Genomic DNA, 14,608 nt, shown 5'->3' with positions numbered 1-14,608 from the left:
TAAAGAGAATTTTACAGAGTAGATCTGAATCATCTAAACCAACAGAGTGAAGGTGACACAGTCTGGGAGGACATAACAACTGTGTGGAATAAACACTACTCAAAATACATTTTCTCACACACTAGGGGCCCGTTCTTCGTACCTCGCTAAGTAGGTTAGCCGGATTAGATTGTTGACGATTTCGCGTGATCCTGGATCAGTCGGTTCCCCGAAGCTCATCCGGGACTTGCTGTCATAGCAACAGAGCCGTAAGCGTAAACCTGCTCGGGAGCAGGTTTACTTTATGTAAACAGGATTAGATCGCGGCCACGCAGGTATGTCCGCTTCATTTATACGAAAGCAACAGCGATATTCCACCACTGTTTCACCATAAATAAATATTATCAATGTAACTAAAGACAATGCAGCACCTGATCCATTTATTGATTTCACACAGATACATACAGGTCATTCCCTAAAAAAGGGAAATGTACTATTAACATTCTATTACATGTATGTGATTATTACAGATGTAATTCATATTTCAGAGTAGTAATAGTAAATTACTTTGTGTAATCAAGATGAGAGACCACGGCTATAAAAGCGAAGGTGGATTTGGGAAGTCTGTCGCAGCCATATCCTGTCCGTATACGCGAGCAGCCCATTGCGGAAGGTGCAAGATTGATAAGGAGAGTCCTCAGAATTCAGCGTATATTGTGGGATAGACAGGATCCTTTAGCTCAGCGCGACAGTGTGCTCATAGAGAGATATCGATATTCCCGTGAGGGTATTATTTACTTAACCAACTTGTTGACGAGGGGGTGCAGGACCACCACCTGTCTTTTTTTCCTCTGCCCTTTTCTTGGTTGCTGTTATGAACAAACTAACAGAGTATTACAGGCCAGTATTACCTTGCCAAGAGACGCAAAGCAATCTAAGAGATAAATATTACCATTCTGTAGAATACTCCTGTATTCCACTTTTACTTGTTCCCATGTTCTTGTGGGTCCTGTTGTGGCTCTAATGTGAAAGGGGATATAATATAACATATTATAATATAATATAATGCCATATGATATTGGACAATATAGTGTCATATGGTAGATCTACCCTACCGCCTACTGGTGTTGGCCAGAGGGGCCGATGGCGCGATATGGCAGCCTGGCTACAACCGTAGCTGCCTCCACCAGTGTGTGAATGTGGGAGTGAATGAATAGTGGTATCGTAAAGCGCTTTGGGTGCCTTGGAAAGCGCTATATAAATCCAATCCATTATTATTATTATTATTAAATTACCTACGAGTTTGATTTGTCAGCAACTTTCTGCCAGCCCTCTCTCCTTGCTTTTGCAGCCTTTGCAGTGTTCCCTTGCGTTTTAATTAAACTCTGAAACTCCTGAAATCCCTCACTCATGAGTTCTTGCTCTGCTGCCGGAAAATACCGAGCACGCCCCTTCGACATTTTCGCCGACCAATCAGCGGGTTGCCGATCAATGTTTCTACTATCGATGCGTAGCCCCTTTTACGACGCCCAGTGATGTCACATTCCTGCGTCCAGCTGTAGTAATCGTCAACAGCAAGTGTGTTCGGGGAACCGGATTAGCGAGCTCACGGTTAGCGCGATGATTTGATCTTGGATGTGTCATTTGATCTTGGATGTAGTAAGCGACGTACGAAGAACGGGCCCCTGGTCTATGATTTAAAACCTGATTTGTTCGAAAAGTTTAAGTTCTTCATAATGTGTCTCTGAAGGCTTTATTCCACTTGGGATGCTGCTGATGCACACAGCTGCACATGGATGCTTTACACTGAAGGCTTGGACAAAAATAGAAAATTTACTTCAAATTAGCTAAAAGATATGAATAACATGAGGCAGTGGGGACACTGACAAACAGTTCTTTTTTTTCAAGAAAACACTTGATATAGACAGGTCATTTTTCCCGAAATCTTTTTCTCACACAAACTATCAAGGGGAAGCGCTCCAGCAGTCATGTGAAAGCTGCAAAAACCAACCATAAATAAACAAATAAACACATGAAAAATCTCCTAAACTCTTTCTTGACACAAAAAACACTCACAGACCAAATCAATATATAAGAAACACACAGTGCGCTCCAGTGTGAGCTCCAAGGTGAAGTTGAAGACTGGTACACAAGTGTGTAGGCAGAAAAAACCCTGCACTCTGTCATAGCCTGGTGCCAGTTAACAGAGGAAACAAAAACTGTGTCTAAAAGAGGCACATCCTATTTAACAGGAGCACCACAAAAAAGGCCTCAACTTACCCTCATAGACAGTGGGTAGGAAACTTTGGCCTTCATTTATTTCTATGTACTAATATTGTTCAGACCACATCACAAAGAATTTTCCGAGGAATTGTCTTTTATGATCTATTATAAAAATGCACACACACAGTCTAGCTATCTTTGTGAGGACCAAAATCTGCATTCTACTATACTTACCATCACTTGTGAGGACACACAAACGGGTCCTCACAAATTTGATGGTATTTAAAGGCATTTTGAGGCTCAAAATGTGGTTTTAGTGTCAGGGTTACAATTAGGTTATGTTTAGGTTCAGGGTTAGGCATTCATTTTTAATGGTTAGGGTAAGCAGCTAGGGAAAGCATGATGTCAATCAAGGTCCTCACTAAGATAGCTGAATGGGCTTGTGTGTGTGTGTGTGTGTGCGTGTGCGTGCGTGTGCGTGTGTGTGCGTGTGTGTGTGTGCGTGTGTGTGTGTGCGTGTGCGTGCGCATTTTTAAGTGCAACTCATATATTCTATAAAGACTTGCATCAATAATTTGCATATAGCAGAAGCAGAAAGACCGTCTCTCAGCAATCATTCATGTCATCAACAGCATGTGGGCATCGCCAGTTTCCTCTTATGATAAAACCGTCTTGTAAGTTGTGCAAACACCAGAAGCAGATGTATTGTAGGAGCCTAAATTGCCTTTGAACAAACAGAAAATACTGGCTCTGTGGTAGTAAAAGAATTGGCTATAATGCCTGGAAGTCCCCTAATGTGAATAAAGGTTCTAGAAGCATAGAAAAGCAGTCAATTCAATCCAGCGTTATTTATATATCACCACATCACAACAGTAGTCACCTCCAGGCACTTAAAAAAAAAAGCATAGAGAAAGTTACTGACAACCATCAAACTCCAGGAAATTTTCAAATATACAGCATGCTCAACTAAATCCCATCTTGTTCACTCTTAAAATGTTATCGCGTCTTATAAATGCATAATGGTCATTAAATATCTCCATTCTCTCATTTCTGTCATGTGCTTTAACTATATTGCATCTCTCTACTGCAAAGTCTATCTGCAGTTTCTCCTTGATCAAGAGATTAGACTTGCTGCAAGAGGCGGCAAGTGAAGAGAAATTTGAATCTGATACGCTGGTGTTGGCAAAGCTGCATAAATGATAAATGTTTGTGGGTTCTCTGTAACTACAGCACAGAAAGGTTAACTTTTTGGGGAATTAAATACATAATGGATTTTTTTTTCTATAATCAAAGTCAGGATGGGTGCACTTGACTTCTCCTTACCTGGTCAATGATCGAGTCCAGGGTACTGAGCAGCAGGAAGCCTCGTCCCCTGACCAGGTACTCGCCCAGAGCCACCATGTGACTTTCCTCCTCATCTTCCTCCCGTGCCTCCGATCTCTGGGCTACCGCACTGCAGAGCTGATGCACATCAGTCAAGAACTCCCGTGCCAGTGTGTTACTGGCCCCACTCATGTCTGAGCTACAACAGAAGACAAACACATCAAAACACTCATAAATATTTCGGATTGTAGCATTATAATACTGAAAAACTCTGGTTTCCTTCTTCACAAGCATTAGTGGACAAACAGTAAAAATACACCTTGCTATTAGTGTGTTTGTAACTTAACTCGCTCAGACGAACGATAGTAAATTTCTCTCAAGTAAAAGAAAACACATGAATCACGTGAATATCCGATTTTAGCAAAAGCACTCACTTACGTCTAAAAAAGGACAAAAAACACTCCAAAAACAAACAAACAAATAATCCTTTTGCCATAATATGTTGAGATGGCTGTGAAGCTCTAACTAATGAGACAAAACAAGGATGTAATCACATTAGTTCAGCCTTTGTTTTGTAAAACTGCATTCCCTTTACAATCCACTGGTGACGTCAGATCTACGACACAAAACCATGGGATGAATGAAAAACCGCCAAACCCAACCCCCCTGAAACAGCCAGACTATACAAGGCATTGTATAAATGAGCAAAACAAATGAATGCTCCAATTACGCTCATTATGATCAAACATGAAACTGTTGATTCGTACTGATACCAAATCAAACAGGAAACTGTGCTTATTCTACTAAGAAAGCCATTTAGAGCGGCTCCAGGCTTGTATGTGCATGCCTGCCGCAACCACGTGCAGCATAAGCTGTAAACCACACACCTCCTTCAATCACCGTTTCAGAACAATTTCTGTAACACAGCACAACGCGAATTCAAGACACGGCCTCAGGACTGAGACATGATTAATTCCATCAGACAGATCCAATAACTCAGTGTTCACACTTGGATGTTTACATTTCACCTCTAATCCAAACCTGCGTACAATACAATAATCTACACACAGGAGGGCTTGGTTAATAAAATCTTCAACATGTACTTAATTTAAAAGAATAAAAAACACCCATTTCTGACACAAACCTCTGCAACACGCACAGTCCTTCTTATCTTACCAAATGTTACTGGGCCAAATAGTTTCCTTCCAGTCATCTTTTGTGTGCTGAAAGCTTGACTGCAGCTCTGCTGGCTGTATCTGCACACCATCTCACATGACTACTGACTGAATTTTCTGTTCTGCAGCACAAATTCCATTAAATTGGAATTTCAAATGGAAGCTTTCCAGATTCGCAGCAGATCAGCGTATCACATGAAAGCATGTGATGTCACATGGCGATGGGAGTGGCCCTCTGAGCTGATCAGCCTCCAGTGCCCCATACGAGACCTCAACCATCATTCATTGTAACTGCCTTTGTATCCTCCACTACAACAGCTGAGAGGTTTTCTTTAATGCACACAGAGCCCTGCAGAGGATACGCAGAGAAGGTGCCATAAGGGAAACTTTACACACAAAAAAAAAAAGATATTTCTCAAACTTTTTGCTGCTTTCATCTTTACAAATTAACCTTGCACGGTGATGAATTTGAAATGCAAATTTTAATTACATTTTTCCCCAACTATTTCTAATTATACTTTTCCAATCAGTAAACACCATTTCCGTAAGATATTAAGTGTAAAAAACATGTTTATTTTTTAATTTATTGCAGTTCCAATATTGGTTCTAATTAAGGCCATGAGGTTTACACAATAAATAAATATTAAAAAACAAAAAAATAGCACTGTCGGAAAGAGGAGTGGGCTGCAGATATTCACTGCCGGCTAGACTCAGAAAAAGATAAGGTCACAAGAAGAAAGTAGATGAAGTGAACTGGCTAAAGAAAATAGAAAAGAGAGCGGCACATTTTAGAAAATCCAGCTGCAACACCTGGTTTTGTGAGCCAGGTCTAAAATTTTGCCTTTGTATAGATCTGCCTCTGCTTACAGAAGCTTTCTAACTGTCTCTGAGGACGCTTAACCTTTCCCAAGAAGCCTTCGCTACATTTGAGGTTGCCCACATTGAGCTGCTTTTATTTTCCCATCCTTTAATTTTCAAACGCTTTCAATAACTTGTAAACAAGTTGGGATTTCAACCTGAAATTCTAGAGACTTCCAGAAGTCTGATGTAATAAAGTGAATTGTGCTTCACTAATAGGTGGCACCACAACCTGAAAGCATTTTTATCTCATAACTGGCTGCATGAATTTGCATGTAATTTGGCTTGCATAATGCAGTTGCAACAAATCTAAATTTTTATAAATCTCAAATTGAAGCTTTGGTACATGACTAAATATATCAGCTCGTTGACTAAATTTGCTGAATTTGCCAAAAATTGTTTCACAGTTACCTAATTCAAGCCACTCAATTTGCCAAACAACCTTTGGATCTCACATTTTTCAAACACGTCTTACTGTAATTAGTAGTGTGTGTACACAGCATTTTTCATTTCCCTTAATATTTTAACAAAGTTCAAAGCACAGAATATTTTTTAAAAGAAGTAGATAAATTGGTGTACAGTGTTTCAGAAAAATACTACACCACCACCCAGTGTAAGGTTTACGCCACAGTTCCCCTAAATTAAAAGGTACAGTACTGGTAAAACAGTAGTGACAATATCATTTTGTTATGTTTCTGGTGATGTATTACTATTAATTACTGTTTTTAATCCTTGAATTTTCATATTGACTGTTTAAAACAAAACAAAACAAAACAAATTTGGGATGTTTGATAGAGGTGGGAATCACCATACATCCCACGATACGATATTATCACAATACTTAATGCATGATACGATATTATTGCAATTTTTAAAAAATATTTTGCGATATTCAGATTCTGTACATAAAGGTAAACTTTATCAATATTCATTTTGTCTAATATCAAAGTCTCACACTCAGTCTCTCATTTCAGTCAGTTTTATTGTTGACAAACTGAACGGTTTGTATTACAGTCTAGTCCAACAGTGCAACCATCTGGTACAATTATAGCTATTCTGAACTATGCAATTTATGAAAACTATGCAGCCCCTTCAGCAACTGAAGAATTTGAAAGTAAATTAAAACAAAATATAATTTTATATTACATAAAAAAAGCTTTAAACTTAAAATAAAACATGTCTTAAATTAAAATAAGTAAACTGTCATGTTTATTGCTGCCAAAAAAAAAAGTTAAACACATTTGGACAGTGAAGGAATGTCAGGATTCTTGCTCAGAAAAAGGATCAACATGCTCTGAAGTCAGAGCACAAAAACCTTTTTTGTAACAAAATATCGATTTCTGCTGTCCCTGTATCGATACATTATTAGCAAACAAAATATCACGATACTACACAGTATCGATCCCCCCCCCCCACCCCTAATGTTTGATTAAGACACCAAATTACATCTCTGAACAGAACATTTTCTTTTACTGGCTGAATTTTATGCTTGATTAATTTCTGAGAAATCCAGTGCCCGACTCAAATTTGGGTATAAAAATGTGAATTTGCTTTATTATTTGCCTAATAAACAATGTAAATTTGAAGCTTTAAACAAGTGTTTGGCAGGTTGCTAAAATATTTCTTTTTTATGACAGTTGGTCTAACAAATTCTTGAAAAAACTGCATGCACCATTTTCTTCCACTGTTATTAGAGATCAAAAATGCTAACAGCTCAAAATCATCACCATGATCAATGTGACAGCTCTGCAAATACACCATCAGTTTACAGCCACCATGTTTAAGAGAGTTTAGCGACAGCTCAGAAAGTTCTTTGTCGTCAATATCTGATCCAATTCACCCGCTTTGTCCTGCTACCACGAGACCTTAAATCGAAAATTCAGTACTTCAAAACGATTTCCATGAAAGCTTCCCACTCCAGATGTCAAATTTTAGGTTTACCCCCAGGCCAAAAACTGTGACGTTCTTCACTCAAACCCAGTTATCATTACAGTGGATGCTTTGTTCAGCTTTGTCATTTGAGTCATGCATTGGATAATATTCAAATACAGCTCCCCTCATCTATGAATAAAAACCTCAGTGTCATTGAAAGGATTCCTGTGTGGCATGCACTGTTAACAGACTGTCAGCACTGTTTATCTCCTGCATCTGTAGTTCTGGTTCTACTACAAACAACATGAGATTAGATAATTAGTGCAAATTTAATGCAAAAAAAAAAGTGTAATGAATTTAAATCTGTCAATTAAGACTTAAGTGAGTTTTCATGGCTGCTTGTAAACAACAACCGGGACAGTGGACTCCGGGCTTATATGTTTGACACAGATTTACACAGAAAACAACAGAAGTCAGTACATCCAGAGTAGTATTACACACTTCATTACTCTATTGTCCAGTTTTCTGGATTTTTAATGGCACATTAAATCCTCTTCGGTGAGGAGGGTCTAAGCATTGCACAGATTTTTGAACAGATGCCCCGCTATCTTTAAGGCACTGTTTTTTTGTGAGGGTTGTTTTGCGCGATCGTTCTCGTTTGTATTCTCCATAGGCATTCTACTGGATCAGGTAAGATAGTAAGGTCTTCCATTTTTATCTTGTTTAGAAGCTCTGTGATTTTATCATTGTTATCATTGTGTTCCCTTTTCAGAAGACTAGGAGTCACCTTGTCATCCAGCACCACAGGCATTCGTGGTGTCGTCTCAACAGCACTTAGTGATGTGGCCACTTCACTAACAGGAGTATGCTAGCCTGTCTAAAACATGCTGGACTCCTTCTGAGTGAACAAATAATTTTTGGTAATAGTACCGAAGCGCTTCCTGAAATTCAACCTGATTCAATTTAACGTGGACAAAAAAAAAAAAAAAGAGCACCACATTTTAATCAGAGTACAGCATGAAGTCAATTAATCTTCTGGGATATTGATCTGATCAGTTCAGTAGTAGACAAGGTTGTTAATCAGTTTCTACTTTGGTGTTAATCAAATTAACAACAGGTGCACTAGAGGGGCAACAGTGAGACAAGCACCAAAACAGGAATAGTTTTACACGTGGAAGACACGGACATTTTTCACTGTTTTTTTCACTAAGTTTGCATTTGGCTAGGGTCAGAGTCACTACTGGTAGCACGAGGGGATACAGGGACCCTACAGAGTTGCACAGGTAGTTCAACTCCTCCAGGAAGGCGGGGACATGCGCCATTGCTAGGAGGTTTCCTGTCTCTCCCAGCACAGTCTCAAGAACATGGAGGAGATTCCAGGAAACAGACAGTTAGTCAAGGAGAGCTGGAAATTGCTGTAAAAGGTCCTTAACTAATCAGCAGGACCGATATCTGCTCCTTTGTTCAAAGAAGAACAAGATGAGCACTGCCAGAGCTACAAATGACTCACTGGGGATGGTCTGAGGGCGTGATGTCCTCTAGAGGGCCCTGTGCTCACTGCCTGTCACCGTGGAGCAGATTAGCATTTGCTGTAGAAAACCAGAATTGGCAGGTCCACCACTGGAGCCCTGTGCTTTTCACAGATGAGAACAGGTGCACGACCAGTTTGGTGGTTACCCAGTCCATATCAATATAGATATCCAGCATGATTTCTTTTTGAGATCTAATGTGTTTTTAAAAGAGCTCCTTTAATTTTTTTTTAAGCAGGGTAGAAATCAGGGAACTCCAATGCACTCTAGTTTAGTAAATTAGTTTTAATAGAAGTTGAAATGTTTTCATTGACCTAAAGGAGCACCTATATATCTTAGGTTAACCACGCAGCTAGAATACATTCATTTCTTGACCATTATCAATACAGACTGACACTGTAATCTTGTCTGTCTGATCATTATCTAAGTCACAGAAATCCAGACCATCACCGATACTCCTGTGACATCTCTTTTTCATATTTAGACCGTGAACATTGTCACTGTGATTGGAGGATTAGCGGTACTATGGTCACTAATCTTCCTGTATCATTTCAGAACTTTGTAAAGGCTTACAGTCAAATTTTTCAATTCCTCTCTCAGTTCTAGTTTTGCAACAAAAAAAAAGAAACAACACTTCTACTCACGTTTGCTCAAACAATTTCAAGTAAAAGGAGTTTATTTCAAAATGCAATCCAAGTGTTTTCCTTGAATTTCTTTTTTAAACTATATGTATACTGGATGTTGCCTCTTCAAATAATCCCGACAAACATGCTTTTTTTTTTTTGGCACAACTCTTTGTTCACATGTAAGCATGCAGGCAGTATAGGTATTACTTTAATCTGTGATCATGCTCCTCTAACAATATTACTTATAAACGTGTAAGCGTCTGATGGTTTAAAACAAACCACAGTAACAGCACACAAGTAAAAATCTACAACCTAGTCCAATGTAAGAAGTTGTACAGCATGAGGTCTTGTTTCTACAACATCTGTTAGCCAACTGCTTCATTTTCACATAAAAAAAGCTCTGTTAATTAAGCAAATTAGTGTTCAGTAATTGATCTCACAGAGCAAAACATCAAAACGCCTCAAGCTCGTCTTTACACAAGGACATTATTTTTGGTATTTTAACAATGATTTTTCAGCTGAAGGAACATGTGGATTGCAAATGCTAATGCATCCACTTAATTCTAGGCAGACTGCGTGTGTGTGTGTGTGTGTGTGTGTGTGTGTGTGTGTGTGTGTGTGTGTGTGTGTGAGAGAGACCGACTTACCCACACTCAACAGAATACAAACAAGAGGTACTCGAGGTTCCTAAAGTCCCACAATTTTCCTCATCAGTATGTAAATCTATGCAGTAAGGTACTCCAAACGCCAATGCACCATGATTACATAATTCCTCAAACCTCTACTATAGAGGCAGGACATAAAAGGATATAAATGTGTCATTTCTGCCGTTCTTTTGCCAAAACAGAGAAAAAGAGGACTAAAATAACTGCACTTCCTGCATGTTTGCACTGCATCCAATCTACGACACACTGGTTCCATTGTATTATTGTAGGGACTTTATGTTAAAATATAAAGCGCCTTGTGGTGACCGCTGTTGTGATTGGGCGCTATATTAATAAAACTGAACTGAATTGAATATATACATTAAGTTGCATGTGGCCTTGTTTATTCTCTTAAATTTGATTGTTTGATTTTGACAACAGTTTGAGACACAACTATAGTGATTGTATTATTAGCCTACAATAATGCTAATAAATATGTCTTTATGATTCCACTGTTGCACCAGATTTTCGAAAGCTCATTTCATACATAGGCTTTATCCCGGCAAAGTGACACAAATGTCTTATAATGAGGTGTTAAGACACTGACAGAGTGATGAGACCTTACCAGAATTTCAGTGCATCTTTGCTGCTGTGCTTGCAGTGGTGCTGCACGTAGTGGAAGAGACAAAGGAAATTCTCCAGACTCTGAAGGCTGACCTGATAACACACACAGAGACACACAAATGAGACACAAGAGTAGCAACATAAATTAAACCCAGGTTATTATGTACATGTGCTAAAACAAAGAGGACCTGAAAGCATTTTCTTTTAAAGTGACAGCTACTGTAACATTTTTAGGTTTTACAATCATTCGAAATGGTAGCAGAGTCCATTCAATAGTGATGTAAAAGCCTCCAATGTCATTATGTGAGCGTATTGCTCCAATATAGATTTTTCAGGTCAGATAAAGTGCTGGGAGCCAGTATATTTTCTCTCTCCTCTCTAACCTCCTACTATAAAAGCACCGATTTAAAACACATTCAAAGAGAAAAATAAGTTACCAAAATTACAAGTCCTGTAGTTATAATATTTCTGATGCCATTTTGATGAAAATAACCACATTTTCTTTTAGCATCTTTCTAATATAATCTTTGCCCCAACTCCATAAACTTATTAGCAAAGTGAAAAATTAACACTTTGAACAAAAGGTCTGCCCTACTGGAGAGCACTATGAAAGTTCACAATTAACAATATTAGCAATAAAAGTAGTAAGCTTAATAGTACTGAGGCATCTATCAGTGTAGGGAAACAAAGACCATATAATGATGAATCTGTTTTGTCACAGTGCAGCGGTCAGAGCCTGACCGCCAAGCACAAATCTGTCATTAGAGCTGGAAGGCAACAGGAACTTTCTTACCGGTAAGACATGCCATCTGACCACTTTTAACTGCATTACTTTTCTAGGATAGTGTGTTAATACCTTGCCAACAGACGGGTGAACCACTAAGCCAGCATACTGCTGTCTCCTATGCTACACAGGAGCTAGCTTTACGCCTCCGCTAATCTGATACCGCTGACTGGATTCATTCAGGCAACACTGATCCCTGACTGATGCGGCTGCCCCGAGTGTCTGGGTCACAAAGCCAAAGAACAGACACCACATACTACATTACACAACAAGATCTACAAGCTTAGGGTGATCCCTACACTGCTTTTTGGAAGGTATGGTTATTAAATGACAATCCCCACAGCTGGTCCATTAAAAATAATATAAAGATGCATTTAAATCCTTCAAATAAAAGATAAATCACATGCATGGAATATATCAACATAGACCTGAAGGAAAAACCGCGCATTTTGGAAAGAAAAAGCAGAAAATAAGCACACTTGTTTTTGATTTGTCTTCATTTTTGTCACGAGCCCAGTATTAGCCCTTAAATCCCCCAACCCCATCAAAACAACGATAGTTTGAAAAGATCTTTATCTTTGGATAAAAGATTATGTCAAGCACCTTGAACAGATTCATTGCAAAACAGTCTTTTATCATTACACAACTTACAGTACGACATGACAAAACAATAAAGCCAAGTGATGTAAAGCATCACTTTAACAAGTAAACTTGGCGACAGTTAGAGTGAAAGTGTGATTTTCTCACACGCTATGATTGAAACACAACGGGGGAAAAGTTTCACATCGGTTATTCAGGTGCTGAAGTTCTATTACACCTCAGCTTTTGACGCCAAGCATCACGTTTAGCACAAGGACTGAGGCTATTTTCTGGCATCACTGCTCTGCTACCCTACATTTAGGCGAGAAGTCAACTTCCTTCCTGTGTCATAACTGTCAAAAGGAGGTTATTTACTCTGTTAGCTTATGTATGGTATGAAACAGATTTTACATGTGTGTCATATGGTCAAAAGCATGTAGACATTTAAGGCAGGTGTCTTACACTGTGAGGTACCAGATGATGAAGGTGCAAAGTTGACCACACTCACCAGGGTCAGGGAGGGTCAGGGAGGGTGATACTTCAACACCTGAGGCAACAACCCACCTAAGCACTGATGTGATGGGTGGATGGGGGAGGGGTCACTGCACATCAGGGGGCTGGACAACATCATACAGAGCAGACGGGAAAGGGAAGAAAAAGAAATGCATGGAGCATGAGAGAGACAGGAAAGGACAAGGGGGGGAAAAAACATGAGAGTGGACAAGAGCGTAAAGGTGAAAGAAATAAATGCAGCAACAGATGAGAGCAAAGATAAACAGAGGAGGTGACTGGCAGGAGATCAAAGCTTCAAGCTCGCAAAAACTGTTATTAGTTTGATAAATAAGCCCTGAAGCAATGCTGGAGCTGTGCACGCCGTCTATTAAATTAATCTTCCGAAATGAGGATCTAAAATGACTGTGTTTGTCCTCGTGTTATCTTGTGTACCTGTGTTCTGGTTGTATTCCTCATATAGGAAAGGGAAACTGAATGGTTCAAGATAACATTTCCCAGCAAAGGTTTGTTTTTTCCTCCGAGGCTCTAATCCAATATTACAATGCACTCAGCACCAAGCAGCCAGCGTGATTTGATAATGGAGAGACTGCCAATAGCGATTAATGCAGCTTAGAAGGGAAATCAGCAGTTCACAAAGCTCACTGAACACATCTCTGTAAACAAAAGGAAAGTTCTGACCTTTCCTCTGCACCGACTTCTTTATTCGCTCATTTGTCATGTAGACGTGGGCAGGCTATCCAGGTCGGTTGACACTTGCCGCTACAGATTTCCATTACTATCGCTTATTTAAGGTGTTACTTTCTGTTTTATAGCTTGCGACAGTAGAATACATTAACATAATTTAACCACAGGTAACTTTGGTTATGTCGACCTTTCCTTTCATCTTCTCTCGTGGACTGCCACTGCACACGTGTAAGATTAATTTGCTTAAAGTAACACACATTTAAGTAAAAATAACAGATTCAAATCAGACTTCCCTTCTCTACTACATGGGAGGTATACATGATTCCAGCTGAGACTCTGACTTTCCATAATTGCTTTGATACAGTTGCTGTGACTTGTGTCTTTATCCAATTGGTGATCATGGGAGACCTAGTCATGGGAGTGTGATGGGTGAGTCACCCATGCTTGTACAGACTTTTCCTCTCAAGCTCTGCTTGGATAATTGGGCAGTCTACAACTTGGCAGAGGCGCGGAAAGCGATGTGATCCTGTCCTCATGAGAGAGGACGTGTAGCGTTAGTTATGCAATCTTGTTTGTTTTTTTTAGTTTGAGATCTCAGCTGATTTAATTTGACATTTGGGTGATGAGCATCATGAGAAGCCCCTAACGTTACATATTTCCGCTATGAGTCAGAGAGCAGAATCCTTTCACACAAGATCATAAATAACATAATAAAATGCTCCCCCAACCCCGTCCAATAAGACACAGGCAAAATATCAGGTAGCCACAATTTAAAAAAAGGTAGCATGTTGGTGTTTTTGCTACTCTCAGATCTTCGCTGTCACAAACAGTGACCTTTGTTTGAGCATAGCCACTGTGCAGGAAATGAAAATCTGTTACTGTCTGCTTCATTGTTTTCATGACAGGGAAATAGCACGCAAGCTGGTGTTAAGTCAAAATTACAAACCAAGCAACCTGCTCTGGCCTTTCTCTTCCCCTGTGGCCTGAGACACTGTGTTTTTTGAGGAGGAATCTGACTTAATAACAAGCCACCGGGTGGAAAAAGCTGAGGCATAGGATCTGGGATCTGACTCAACCCCAAACCAGAGAGATGAATAATTCATCCATTCAGCCAGTGGTTTGGAACAGCCCCGGAGACCAGAGCGAGCAGGAGTCAGGCTGAAGCTAAAGGGCAGAACAATGAAAGCAGATGTGA

General features: G+C 39.5%; 1 protein-coding gene across 1 annotated transcript in view; it reads right to left on the bottom strand.

The window, feature by feature from the left end:
• The window catches only part of lyst (lysosomal trafficking regulator), a 62,524-nt gene that overhangs the window by 41,506 nt on the left and 6,410 nt on the right, over window positions 1–14,608 (bottom strand). Inside the window, exons 2-3 of the mRNA XM_026191138.1 lie at window positions 10,855–10,946; window positions 3,526–3,724 (exon numbers count right to left, since the gene is read on the bottom strand). Of these exons, the coding sequence (XP_026046923.1) occupies window positions 3,526–3,724; window positions 10,855–10,946 (291 nt within the window). The remainder of the gene's footprint in view (window positions 1–3,525; window positions 3,725–10,854; window positions 10,947–14,608) is intronic.

This window comes from Astatotilapia calliptera, chromosome 13, assembly GCF_900246225.1.
Source record: "Astatotilapia calliptera chromosome 13, fAstCal1.2, whole genome shotgun sequence".
Taxonomy (NCBI): domain Eukaryota; kingdom Metazoa; phylum Chordata; class Actinopteri; order Cichliformes; family Cichlidae; genus Astatotilapia; species Astatotilapia calliptera.
This window is presented reverse-complemented; position numbering and strand designations above follow the sequence as displayed.